Raw genomic sequence first — 15,077 nt, 5'->3', positions numbered from 1 at the left:
CTCATGCTCAGGGGGCTGCTAGTTCTGGCGATGCATTGGAAGTGATGACAAGTTTAGGGAAGGCTTTATTTGATTTTGGTCGGGGAGTTGTTGAAGATATTGGCAGGGCAGGAGCACCCTTGGCTTACAGGAATTCTATGATGGGCATAAGTCAAAATAGGGACCCGAGGCTTTTATCAGTTGCTGCAGAACTTAAAGGCTTACCATGTCCAACTGCAACTAGCCATCTGAAAAAATTGGGCTTAACTGAACTTTGGGTTGGGAATAAGGAGCAGCAGTCATTAATGGTTGCCCTGGGAGAAAAATTTATTCATCCTAAAGTATTAGACAGACCTCTCTTGGTAGACATTTTCTGTAATTTTTACCTTCAGGCACTATTGAAACTACAGAACTTTTCCCTTAATCTTCTGGCCAATCACATGAAGCTAATTTTTCATGAAGATTGGGTGACCCATGTAATGGGTTCTAATATGGCCCCCTGGCTTTCATGGGAGAAGGTGACTAGTTCTGGTGGTCAAGGAGGTCCTTCACCTGAATGGATTAGAGTATTCTGGAAGAGTATGAGGGGATCACAAGAGTTATCTCTATTCTCTGATTGGCCTCTAATACCTGCTTTCCTTGGCAGGCCAGTCTTATGCCGTGTAAGAGAGCGGAATCTTGTCTTTGTTCCTCCTCATTTGGAGCACCCACCATTAATGAATGAGACTATAGAAAGGGAATCCAGAGAGAGTTCTACAGAAAGGGTTAGTACATCTACAAATAATAATTCTGATGCTGAAACAGCTGATCCGTACATTTCAGTTTTTGGAAGATTCAAAAGTAGTTACCCCTGGTTGTTGCCATTGTTAAACCAGTGTAACATACCTGTATTTGATGAGGAATTTATAGATTGTGCTGCTTCATGCAATTGTCTTCCAATGCTGGGTAAATCACTAGGCCAAGTTATTGCATCCAAACTCGTGGCAGCTAAGCAAGCTGGATATTTCACTGAGCCCACCAACATCTCAGCTTCAAATTGTGGTGAACTTTTCTCACTTTTTTCTGGTGAATTCTTTTCAAATGGAGTCAGCTACACAAGGGAAGAAATTGAAGTTTTGCGTTCTCTCCCAATATATAAAACAGTTCTTGGTTCTTACACCAAGTTGCAAGGTCAAGATCAGTGTATGATCCCTTCAAATTCATTTTTCAAACCACATGATGAGCGTTGCCTTTCATATGCCACAAATTCAAAGGAGGGTTCATTTCTTAGAGCCCTTGGGGTGCTTGAGTTGCAGGATCAACAGATCTTAGTACGGTTTGGCTTACCAGTTTTTGAGAGTAAGCCTCAGAATGAGCAGGACGAAATTTTAATATATGTTTTAAAAAATTGGCATGATCTTCAATCAGATCAGTCAGTGGTTGATGCTTTGAAAGAGACAAGGTTTGTAAGAAATTCTGATGAATTTTCATCAGATTTGTTGAAGCCCATGGAACTATTTGATCCTGGTGATGCCATTTTGATATCTGTTTTCTTTGGTGAGAGGAGAAAATTTCCTGGAGAAAGGTTTGGTACAGATGGCTGGCTTCGAATTTTAAGGAAACTTGGCCTTCGAACTGCAACTGAAGTAGATATAATAATTGAATGTGCCAAAAGAGTTGAGTTTCTTGGAATTGAATGCACAAAATCAGGTGATTTGGATGATTTTGAGGGTGACAGTTCCAACTCTCGTAGTGAAGTTTCAGCAGAAGTGTGGGCATTAGGGGGATCTGTAATTGAATTTGTTTTCTAATGGTGGTTGCAAGAGGGTGCTTGCTTCATATAGTGAAGCTATGATATTCAAAGATTGGCCTTTGGGATGGAGTAGTGCTCCCATTCTATCTAGACAATATGTTGCTCCTCCAGAATATTCTTGGGGATCACTCCATCTAAAGAGTCCTCCAGCTTTTTCTACAGTCCTAAAGCACTTGCAAGTAATAATCATACTTTTGTTTTGCTTTTTCTATTTGTAGAACTTATATTTTTGTTTACATATTTACATTGTTTCTCCCCAGGTAATCGGGGAAAATGGAGGTGAAGATACTCTTTCTCATTGGCCCATTGCTTCAGCAATGAACATTGAAGAATGTACCTGTGAAATTTTGAAATATTTGGACAAAATCTGGGGTTCCCTGTCTTCTTCAGGTGCTTCACTTTTCTCATAATTACGTTTGGGCTCAATGTAGATTAAACAATACGTTGTCTGTGTCTTTCATGCTGAAGTATGATAAACTACAGTTGATATTTAATACTACATTGCACTTGTGATTTTATGATAATATTTCAGGCTGAACTAATTTTCTCATTTTTTTGTCTACTTTAATGGTTACAAAGGAAGTTGGAAACTCTTGAGCTGAGGCTCGTGGATTTCCAGTTTTAGAAATGAAGCTGCTCATAACGTTTCAGATACTGATAACTGATGTAGGAATTGAATGTGTTGGATTTGGTCAAAATGGGTGGATCAAAAGCAAACCATCAATTCGTCTGTGATCCCAAAAAATATTAAAATAATACTAATAGAAGCCACACAAAGATAGGCAAGAAACAAAATGAATAGCGTGTATTATTCACACTACAATGCTGATATGTGAATGATATCAGATTAGAAGAACCCCAAAAGCTAGCTCTAGTGGAAAGGAATGTCTTACACTTATACCATATAGACCATATCCTTTCACACACAATCCACATTCATGCATCTTGACCTTTCTTGCTTACTTATTTTCAATATCACAATAGTCTTGGCCCAATTCCCCTTACACACACACACACATTTAGGAAGGGTCAGTCAATCTCAATATTCGAAGTCCTATTATGTTGAATAAAATTATGAACAATGCTAAATGCACTGTTGATTAAGTTGTTTTGCTGAAATCAATCTCAATATTCCAAGTCCTATTATGTTGAATAAAATTATGAACAATGCTAAATGCACTGTTGATTAAGTTGTTTTGCTGAAACTGGTGATATAATGACACCAAACTAAATGTATAAAAGCATAAAAGGTGGTATTTACATTGTGAAATATGAATGCATATGATAATGAAATTAAAATCACTCGTGCATTTACAGATGTGGCAGAGCTACGGAAAGTGGCCTTTGTACCTGCTGCAAATGGAACACGCCTGGTGACTGCTGATGTTTTATTTGCTCGTTTAACTATTAATTTGTCTCCCTTTGCTTTTGAACTTCCTTCCGTATATCTCCCATTTGTGAAGATTCTTAAAGATTTGGGACTTCAGGAAATGCTAACACTTTCTGCTGCAAAAGATCTTCTCTTAAATCTTCAAAAAGCATGTGGATATCAGCATCTAAATCCAAATGAGCTCCGTGCTGTGATGGAAATTTTGAATTTTATTTGTGATCAGATTGTTGAGGGAAATTCATTTGATCGATCCAACTGGAAATCAGAAGCCATTGTACCTGATGATGGCTGTAGACTTGTTCATTCAGCTTCTTGTGTCTACGTTGATTCTTATGGTTCTCGATATGTCAAATGTATTGATACTTCCAGAATTAGATTTGTCCATGAGGATCTTCCCGAGAGAGTTTGTGTTGTTTTGGGAATCAAAAAATTGTCTGAAGTTGTCATAGAGGTAGCAACAATTCAGAATCTTTTCCCTGTGTTAAGATATCCTTCTCACCTGCTAGTAATCATTTTTTCTTATTTCTATGATTTGTCTTGTATATGGCTTTTACTTACTGGAAGTTTCTGTTTGGACTTTCAGCAACTAGATGAGAATCACAAGTTGGAATCTTTGGGATCAATTAGATCTGTTTCACTGGGAACTGTCAAGCAGAAGTTATTAAGCAGATTTCTTCAGAGTGCTGTATGGACTGTTGTTAATAGCATGGACAGTCACATTCCTGGATTCAAAAGCCCTTCATTGGATGCAATAGAATGTTTATTGAACTCTTGTGCAGAAAAGCTGCAATTTGTTAAGCATCTCAAAACAAGGTTTTTCCTCATGCCCAATTTGGTAGATGTCACACGTGCGGCCAAAGATTTCATTATCCCGGAGTGGGAGAATGATTCTGCACATCAAACTCTCTATTTTATGAATCAATCAAAATCCTGTATTATAGTTGCTGAACCACCAACTTATATTTCCATTTTTGATCTCATTGCTATTGTAGTAAGTCAGGTATTAGGGTCTCCTATTATATTGCCTATTGGATCCTTGTTTGTATGTCCTGAAGGATCTGAGATTTCAGTTGTTAATGTTTTAAACCTTTGCTCTGACAAGAAAGAAGTTGAACACATAAATGGAACCAATCATTTTGTCGGCAAAGAAATATTGCCACAAGATGCTCGTCTTGTTCAGCTGCATCCGTTGAGGCCTTTCTACTCTGGTGAAATAGTGGCTTGGCGCTCTCAACAGGGAGACAAACTGAAATATGGTAAGGTTCCTGAGGATGTAAGGCCATCAGCAGGTCAAGCTCTGTACAGATTTAAGATTGAAGTTGCACCAGGGGTTACACAACTTTTCCTTTCATCACAAGTATTTTCATTTAAAAGTGTATCAGCAAGCAGTACCCTGCAAGAAGCATTGGTGCATGAAAGCCCAGTAGTATTTGACAGTAACAGGCCTCAAGATGGACTCCCGGAGAGTTCATCAAGGAGAGAAATCTACTCTCAGGTTCATCCCTCTGATCTTTTTACTAACTAGGAGTTCTTTTATTTTTTTTGTGCTCTATGCATATCTTGTTAGTCCTGGCCTAGAAGTCTGTGTTCATATTGTGACATGCCTTCCGTTGCTTGTATGTCTGAATGACAAAGCTATGTGAACAGGCACAACCTCAGAAAGAAAAATCTGGCAGAGTTTCAGCTGGAGAACTGGTGCAGGCTGTGAATGAAATACTCTCAGCTGCTGGGATCAGTATGGATGTGGAGAAGCAGGCCCTTCTTCAGAGAACAATAAATTTGCAAGAAAATCTTAGAGAATCTCAGGCAGCACTTCTGCTGGAGCAGGTTGGTGTTTTTCATTCTTTTAGTAGTATTTTCTGAGTGAGTATCAAGTTAGGCTGTGTACATTATACCCTTCCCCGGTCTCTGTGTCAACGCACACATAGTACTTATGCACGGGGCTGCCCCTTTTATGTTCTGAGTGATCTGTGACTATGTGATGTGGAAAAAGGCTTAATTTTTTCCAAAGTGTTTATTATTGCTTGAATTGCAATATGATACTCACGATTTGATGTGATTCCCGGAGCCTGCCATATATACTGTATGATGAATCGCATGGAGCCATGCAATTGCATGGATTGTGTTTGAAGTAGCATTTGCAGTTTGCAATTTGCAATTTGCAATTTGTGGCTAGATGGGTCATGTGCTACTTGATTAGCTTAAAATACTGTTTTTTTAAACCTTCATTTTGCTGTGATTCAAGAGAGTCGTTTCCTGATTTTTAGCAATGCTCATTAGTACTGGTTGAATTAAATCTGATGCAACTTTGAGATGACACATCATAATGCAATGATTTGTACAGGAAAAGGTTGAAAAAGCAACAAAAGAAGCTGATACAGCAAAAGCAGCATGGGTTTGTCGGGTTTGTCTGAGTAATGAGGTTGATATAACTATAGTTCCTTGTGGTCACGTATTGTGTAGAAGATGTTCATCAGCAGTATCGAAGTGTCCCTTTTGTCGGCTTCAGGTCACGAAGGCTATTAGAATTTTCCGTCCATGAATCATTTGAGGATATTCTTCAAGTTCCGTTCCATTGGGGAACTTGGCTAACTCTTCACTTGATGTATTCTCGCTATATATAGTTTGATAAGAGATTAATCAACTGTACATGTATATTCTGGACATTCATGTAAATAGTTTCATAATTGACCCCCCAATAAGAGGGTGCCTTTCATATAATTTTAAAGGTATTTTTGACGGAAAATAATACGCAAGTTGCATTAACCTTTTTAAGTAATGTTGTGTCTTTTGTATTTCTTTAGTTTAAAAAGTTTACGGTGTAAATTAGTAGGAAACTCAGGTCCAGTCGATTTCACGTAAAGTTGATATCCGAGAGTCATTAGATGATTTGACTAATTTGATTAAATTTTCATCTAACGGCTCTCAAATATCAACTTCACGTGAAGTCGACTTCACCTGAATTTTTACCTGTAAATAAAAGAAAAAAAAAGTGGCCCAAATAAAATAATACATCTCATTTTAACATTAACTAGAATGAAACTCGCGCAATTAGGCGATAAATTAATGATAGTAGGTAATAAATATTAAAAATTATTATGTTTTGTAGAATTAAATTAAATGTATAAATTAAAGTTAAATTTAAAAGGTATTTTATTTAAAATAATTTGTAATACAAAAGATTTGGATATTAAAATTATATGTACAGAATGACATTTTTATTTGGTAGTTTGATTTTTGCATTTGTTTTAGTTGATAAATTTAGTCTTCTTATGTGACGCTCGTCCTCTTTTTTTTTTTATTAGTTGTTGTTAGAGTTGTTACTTTCTTTTTTCTATGGTAGGTACTTGTAAAGGCATGCTTTTTATGAATTATTGAGTTATATGCACTTTTTATTGTGTTGTTTGTTTCATCTTTGCAAATATGTTCTTCTTCTGAAAATGTGTCTTATATTTGTATGATTTTCTTTCTCCTTAATCTCTTGATGGATATGTGATCTTCGTCTGATGATATTAGTGTTGGCGAAGTTGGTTCCTATAATCAATGAATAATTTAAATTAGAAATAAAAATAATGTCTAAAATAAATAATTTTTTTTAGTATTACATATTTTATTTGTTATAAAGGGTGTTGAAGTTTAGTATTTTTTGTTGGAACAAATATTTTTGTAATCGTGTATTGTTGAGAACTTTCTTTAAGATTAAAATCATGTATATTGAATTCAATCTAATATCTATTAAGTATTAACACACTAATTTGTGCATAAAGGGATAGAGCACGTTGGAGGAGATATGTTCGAAAGTGTTCCAAAGGGTGATGCCATTATGCTAAAGGTTTGGTCCCTACCTGAATTCATCAATTTTTTTTAGACAACTACTCAAATGAAGATGGTAAAAACATCTTTTTATAAAAATACTTTATTTAAAAGTGTGATTTATTTATTTAACTACATTTTAAATAAAGACAACATTTTTATAAATATCAAAATCTAACCATCTAATTCATCATCTAAGGATAAAAAAAATATTTTTACATAAAAACAATTATAAAATCTTCATTGTAGTATCTATTTTTTTTTTTTATACAACATAATATATAGATGATGTGATAGATTTTGTTTTATTTTTGGGTTTCCAGCATGTATGTCATAATTGGTCAGATGAAGAATGCGTCAAATTCCTAAGAAACTGCCACGAAGCGTTGCCACAACATGGAAAGGTGATTGTTTTGGACTTCATAATGCCAGAAATCCCGAATTCAAGCAATTCATCAAAACATATTTGTGATGTGGACTACCTCATGTTTATAATTAATGGCGGAAAGGAACGAACCCAGAAAGAATTTGAGAGGCTATGCATCAACTCTGGATTTTCTAGATTCCAAGTTGCTTGCACTACTTCCTTAACTACGTTTGCAGTCATAGAATTTTACAAATAAATATTTTGAATATTTTTCTTTTTTGGTATTAATTTAATTTGCTCCACCTTCTTGCTTCTTAGCTCTTGTGCACTTTTCTTTTATCTTCGTCACATATCATATATTGTGAGCAATTTATTATTTATGGAATAAATATTGCGTCTACTTTTTTTTTACCAATGATAGAAAGAGTTGAAACTGCGACTTAAATGAGTATAAAGAAATTATACTATTGGAATTATAACTCATTAGAAAGTATTGCGTCTACTTATGTGATAATAATGTTGCACGCTTATTACATTATATGATTATAGTTGATTTTACTTTCATTTTCCATATACATGTATGTACTTTAAGATGTATACATGAGTTATTTTGGATGTTGAAAAATGAGTTACTTTATGTTGAAAAATTAAATCAAGAATATTTAAGAAAGTAGTACAACTACAAAATACTAGAACATTGAATAAGTTCAAAATCAAATTGAATTGGAATTGAATACAAGTTACACTTATCATCTTTATATTAGAAGAATGAAGAATCATGAATTGGAAGCTTCAAGATTGATAATTAAAAATTTGAAGCAAAATTAAACAAGGAATTGACTAGTCAAAATTTCTACATGTTTCTTGAATTATGACAACTAGTGCTTAGTTGTTATAAAAATTATTATTTTATTATGAAGATTTGCCTATATAAAGGCTTCATATGTATGTTGTTATTTATCTCTCCATGAATCAAAATACTTAGTGTTTGTTTTAAAAAATTCTCTCCTTATTATTATGAATGTTAGTGAATTTGAGAGATGAAAAATATAATAGCGTCATTTATATGAGTGAGTGATCCTAGGACCAATTAAGTGTGTGTATTATACTTACACTTTAGTTGCTAACTAAATTAAACTAATTTCTGATTTGACTCCATTAATTTAATGTTGACGCATTGTATTAAATTATACGTAACACACTATTTTTTAAATTAGTTATATTTATCTTTCTCTAAAAGAATCATTTAAAAATTTTAGTTGTTTTAACTATTTTAAAATTTAAAATTAATTTAGTAATTCTTAGTATAAATAGGTATTATTGTTCTTCCATAAGACGACGACAACAACAATAATAACTTTTCTCAAACACAATAATAAAAATTCTATATCTTTTCTTTTCTCATTCTTTTCTAATTTTATTACCATGGTTTATTAATGTGTCAAAAATTGACATGTGATATGTCATTTGGCTTTTAAGATAACACCAATCTATGAAAATACAAATGAAAACTTTAAAAACAAAGCATCAAGGTATTTTAACTGGACTATACATCACACCTATTATTAGTTTATTACACATCTCATCTACATATCCAAACAATAATGCAGGCCTCTATTATAATATTCCTTCGTGATTGTCATAAAGAGAGCATCCCAAAATACATTTTAAACATCTAAAAATAACTTTAAAAATAAGTTAACATATATTTGGTGTGCGTTTTATTTTATTTTCAATTTTTGTATTTTTTTTATTAAAAGTTTTTTTGTTTTATAAAAGAAAAGAGACAATAATAAAAATAATGAAATAATCTTTTATATTATTTTTACCTTTTTTTCTTTAGACAAAGTCCATGAGCTCAGTCTAAAATCTAGAAAGATGTCTTTTCTGTTGTTAAATGTTACCCTCCGAAATTGACGAAAGGCTACAATGAAAGCTCAATAATTATGTTTATATTCAACTCTTTTAATTAATTATTAGGACGCCGTCCAATAATTTAATTAATCTTTGACAAAGTGTTCAATAATTAATCAACATATACATATGCATGTCAATTTCACCCAACAGTTACAGCACCAACAAGCTAATTAAGTGAATGTTTCAATGTTCAACGTTCAACTAACCGGATATATATTTATATAAAAAATACTATTTAATTTGTATATCTATAATTAATTGGTAAATAATTTTTTGTATGCATATAATATCATTTATTTTATTTTAGTTGGCTATATAAATGTTAGTTTACACATATTTCAAAAAAAAATTGTTACTTCAAACTCTTTAAAATGTTAAACTTGAGCTCCTATATTGAAGGACTATATATTAGGTTTATTTTTATAAAATAAAAAAAATCTAGATAATGATTTTTTTTATATTAATGGATTAAAGGATTTTTAAAGGGTTAAGTACGATTTTGGTTTCTAAAGTAGAGGGTTGACAATTTTTTTTGTTCCCAACTTTTTTTACTTATAAAATCGTCGCTAAAATTTAACTTAATTTTAAAATCGTCTTTCGAAAGAAAATATCCTCCCTTTCTTCTCCAAAATCAACAGAAACAGAACTAGAAGCTAAATCTGAATCAGAAGTTGACAACAACAACAGATAATGGAATCAGAACAACAACAACAACAACAAAAGCAACTAGAAGTAGAAGAACAACAACAACAATGGATAATAGAATCATAAGAAGAAACATTAGAAAATCATCATCATCATCAAGAATCTAGAAAAACAAGAACCCAGATGCAGAACTCAGTACTCAGAAAAATAAGAAAATCATCATCATCATCGTCAAAACTTAGAACTAAAATTCTTCCTCTTTCATTAATAAAATTTGGAAATTCCTAAATTCATCTTCAATTATAAGAACAAAAAATCTATAAATATAATTACCGAAAATTCCTCTGAAAACCCTAGTTGCAGATTTCGCACACGACAACTACTACCACCTCTTCGACGACAACAAACACAAGGAGGGGTGCCAGATGCGTCGTGGCGAGACGAAGGCGCATTGCAGCGAGACGAACGACAAAGAACACCTTCTCCCATTAACTCATTTTCTTTTTTTTAGTTAGGAGTATTTTTGAATTAAAAATTTAGTAAAAATGACAATTTTAAAATTAAGTTAAATTTAGGAACAATTTTGTAATTTAAAAAAAGTTAAAGAACCCTTAGAAACCAAAATCATACTTAACTCATTTTTTAATAAAATTTTAAAACCCAATAAACTGATAAAGAACAAGCTAAGTATTACAAACACTCTTGGAAACATTGTTTATTTAGATCATCAGATTAATTTTACTTTTAAAATTAATTCAAACCGCATTATAAACAAACACTCTTAAGAAACATTGTTTATTTAGTGTCATTAATATAGCAGCAGATTTATAATAATAATAATAATTACAATCATTAACCGGTTGCTTCCAAGAGCATGTAGTCAAATCTTATGCAACAAAAATATCCCTTAGCTTGTGTATGTATTTGCCACTGACTATTCTACTTGGTGAAGCATATATATAGAGTGATGAGTGACTACATACATACACACACTAAATTAGAGTCAGTTTAATTAAAGAGTAATAATAATTAAAGTAGGTAGCATATATGAATATGATGAGTTCAATAACCACCAAGGAGGAGTACGATGATGCTTTCACCAAAGCTGCTTCCTTCGCATTTGCTCAGGTGTTTCCTGCAATCTTGAACGCTGCTATTGATATGAACTTGTTTGATATCATATCAAAGGCAGAGAGTTCATTAGGCATGTCTGCTTCTGAGATTGCATCTAAGCTTCCAAAGCAACACAGTGAGATGGGTAGCAGACTTGAACGCATGCTGCCATCATTGGTGGCTCATTCTCTTCTGACTTGCTCCATTCGCACCATTAATGAAGACGGTGACACTGAAAGAGTTTATGCAGTTTCTCCTGTTGGACAATACTATACAAGTACTCAACATGATGATGAACAACGAGGCTCCTGGATTGCAATGTCAACTTTATTCTATCGAGGTTACCGTCATCTTTGGTAATTAACCTTACTTAATTATCTTAACTTATTAACTTTATTCATTATTAATAAGTATTCCTTTTATCTCAAAAAACAAATAACACAAGTCTATTCTGAGAACACGAAACACTATTTTGTATCTCTTATATCTCTGTTTCAGTGTCCCATCCCTAAAAACAAACGCACACGAGGAGGATATGCAGAAAGTTATAAATGAGAATTAGAAACAGGAAAATTAATGAGTGTTATTTTTGAAAAAACAGGACAGATACAAAGGATGCAATATTGGATGCTAACAATCACAATCATTTCCAAAAAATGTACGGAAAGATGCCATTTGAATATATGGAGACGGACACAGAGTTAGGTAACCTTTTCGGACAAGCAATGTCACAAGCTGGCTCTTTAGGATTGAAACAACTTCTTAATGCATATAAAGGCTTTGAGGGAATATCAACGTTAGTTGATGTAGGAGGTGGATATGGACAAACCTTGAAACAAATTCTCTTCCAATATCCATCAATTAAAGCAATTAATTTTGATTTGCCTCATGTTGTTAAAAACGCACCCCCTCATCCAGGTAATTAGTTATTCATATTTTATTTGATCTCATGTATTGAAAAATACAAAATACATACTAAAAATATAAGTATTTTGCATGATCATTGATCAGGGATAGAGCATATCGGAGGAGACATGTTTAAAACTGTTCCAAAAGCTGATGCCATTTTACTCAAGGTTAACATTTTATAATAATTCAAATTTATTTATTATCTAAGTCATGAATGTATTTTATATTAATAAAATCTAACAAGTTGCCATCACTATTATTTCAGCATGTATGTCATAATTGGGGAGATGAAGAATGTGTCAAGGTTTTAAGAAACTGCAATGAAGCTTTGCCACCACATGGGAAGGTCATAGTTTTGGATGCTTTATTGCCAGAAATTCCGAAATCAACATCGTCTAAGGATACTCAGGCTGTGGATCTCGATTTTCTTATGTTTCTAGTTCACGGTGGAAAGGAAAGAACTGAAAAACAATTTGAGAAATTATGCAAGGCCTCAGGATTTTCACGGTTTCAGGTTGCTTGCAATGATTCCTCAATTATCGTTGCAGTCATAGAGTTTTACAAATAAAAATTAGAGTAAAATGACAAATAAGTTCACGAAGATTTAGGTTTCGGATGTATTAATTTAAGAAAAAAATATCAATAAAGTCTTATATGATAATAGATGTCGACAAATTATATTGAAATTAAATCCTTTTGTCATGATTATTGGGACTAATCTAAAAATAAAAGACTCCGTTAATAGTATTTAATGACAAAAAATATTAGCCGAAAATAATAATAAATACTAAATACGATAAACTTTAGCTATTTTTTGTGTCTCTCTAATATTATTATATTTATATAAAAGAAAGTTATGCATAAAGAAAAGCTTATTATTCAGATTGTCCGTCCCACATTAAAATGAATAAAATCCTTATCAACTTGCACTAATTTGCTTCTTAATGCTTTTCATTCCTCTTCAATTTTTTTTTTTAAATAAATTCTGCAAGACATTGAAACAAACTCATATATATGCCTAAATTACGTGTATGGAAAACCTTTAAACATGAATTCAATTTTCATAACACAGAGTGTACCACACATTATTCATGATGAAGATCGATAGATGATTACTTTGTTGTTGTTAGCATCGGAAATTAAGAAAAGGCTACAATCACTATTTCGTGATATGAATTTACGTATAAATATATATATATAATTTAAACATAAAGATCGAAAGCATCTCAAAATACAAATTAAACATCTAAAAATAACTTTCAAAATAATGTAACACATATTTGGTGTGCGTTTTATTTTTATTTTCAATTTTTGTATTTGTTTTTATTAATTTTTTTTAGAAAAGAAAAGAGACAATAATAAAAATAATGAAATAATCTTTTATATTATTTTTACCTTTTTATCTCCAAACAAGTCCATGAGCTCAGTTTAAAATCTAGAAAGATGACTTTTCTGTTGTTAAATGTTATCATCCGAAATTAAAGAAAGGCTACAATGAAAGCTCAATTATGTTTATATTCTACTCTTTTAATTAATTATTAGGACGCCGTCCAATTAATTAATCTTTTGACAAATTGTTCAATAATTAATCAGCATATACATGCATGTCAATTTCACTCAACACTTACAGCACCAACATTGAAGGTCAACGAGTTATAACTCAAATAATATAAAAAAAAAAATTAGAGGTCATTATTTTTATTAAAATATGGCTAGTACTTAACCAACAACAAAAGAAAAATAAATAATTTTACTATTAGATAAAATTTCACACTATTAAAAATACCAATAATAATTAATTAATGACTACAAATTATAAAATTTACTAACCCCAACCCCTAACACTTCTCAATAGTATAATTAATCTCTTCATTCTCACCTATAAATTTTAGAATTCGAATCTCACTCTTAATTAAAAATAAAAAAATCTAAGTAAAGTTTCAACGTTCAATTAAGGGATATATATTTATATAAAAAATAAATATATATTATTTAATATATTTTTAATATATATTTATATTTTAATATATATTTTATATTCATAACTTATTTTAGTATATATCTAGCATAATTTATTTATATATAATATGATTTAGGTAAATTATTATTACTTCCTCCTCTAATTTTAAATAATTATTCATTTTTAGAATGTCATTTATCACAAACAATTATTTAGTTAAAAGATTTGGATAAAAATATTACCTTACTTCAATCATTTGTTTCATATAATTATCTCAAAAGAAAAAAAAACATATGGAACCAGAATTTTTTTTTAAAAAGTAAGCATTGTAATAATAGCAAAAAGTATCCAGACACGAGAGGAAGATGGTGGTGACAAATGCGAAAAGAGGCAAATAGTGATGAACGCGGATTGGATATAGCCAAATTTTTTATTCGATTCGTATTAAAATAATCGGATCGAATTTAATATCCACAGTTTTTAAGCTTAGATCCGATCCAATTCGATCTGTATATTTTTATTTGCGAATTAGATCGGATATCGGATATTTTCGCAAAACTGAAAAATATTTTTAAAAGCTTATTCTTATTAAAAAATATCAATAAAATTCATTTTTTTATTTTTTTAAATATGTTTACTCTTAAAATAATAATAAACATACTTTTCTTAAATAATAAATTAAAATAACACAACATATATGATAATTATTAGTTGAAATAAGATATAAAAAGAATATTTACTTATTTATTTTTTTATTTTTACGGATACGCAGATATGCGAATACCTACATAAAATCTGTAATCCGATCCGATTAGTATACGGATCCGATCCGATAATCTTGCGGATTGGATGCCATATCTGCGATTTTTGAATCAAATTCGTATAAACACCGCAAATATGCGGATCAAATTAGATTAATGAACACCCTAAAAACAAATCAATTACATAAAGACGTGCGTCAAGGACAAACACAAGTGGAGGATAGAAATTCTTAAATATTTTATATTTTTTCTTCTTTTCACTTTGATGCTAATAACACAGTGCATAAAAGAAAGTAAGAAAGATAAAATTAATATAACATTAATTTTATAGCTTAAAAGAAATGCATAATTTTTTCTTAAAAAATGGGTTGTACTATGTAATCAATAATTTTTTTGAATAATATGAACAATTTCAAATCAAATCAAAACAC

General features: G+C 31.4%; 2 protein-coding genes across 2 annotated transcripts in view; both read left to right on the top strand.

Annotated features, from left to right (window-relative positions):
• Window positions 1-1,767: 1,767 nt before the first annotated feature.
• LOC107471784 (uncharacterized) lies at window positions 1,768-5,940 on the top strand (the record flags this gene model as incomplete). The annotated part of the gene is given in 6 exon segments (XM_016091279.3): window positions 1,768-1,950; window positions 2,032-2,161; window positions 3,089-3,612; window positions 3,745-4,656; window positions 4,797-4,988; window positions 5,506-5,940. Coding segments are annotated over 6 exon segments (2,097 nt in total). The 3' UTR covers window positions 5,704-5,940.
• A 4,939-nt stretch (window positions 5,941-10,879) lies between these two features.
• The window catches only part of LOC107471788 (isoliquiritigenin 2'-O-methyltransferase), a 30,585-nt gene continuing 26,387 nt past the window's right edge, over window positions 10,880-15,077 (top strand). The window contains exon 1 of the mRNA XM_052254947.1: window positions 10,880-11,372. Within this exon, the coding sequence (XP_052110907.1) occupies window positions 10,951-11,372 (422 nt within the window). The 5' untranslated portion in view covers window positions 10,880-10,950. The remainder of the gene's footprint in view (window positions 11,373-15,077) is intronic.

The sequence above is a fragment of the Arachis duranensis genome, chromosome 10 (genome assembly GCF_000817695.3).
Source record: "Arachis duranensis cultivar V14167 chromosome 10, aradu.V14167.gnm2.J7QH, whole genome shotgun sequence".
Classification (NCBI taxonomy): domain Eukaryota; kingdom Viridiplantae; phylum Streptophyta; class Magnoliopsida; order Fabales; family Fabaceae; genus Arachis; species Arachis duranensis.
The sequence above is the reverse complement of the archived record's forward strand: the minus strand, read 5'-3'. Positions and strand labels throughout refer to the sequence as shown.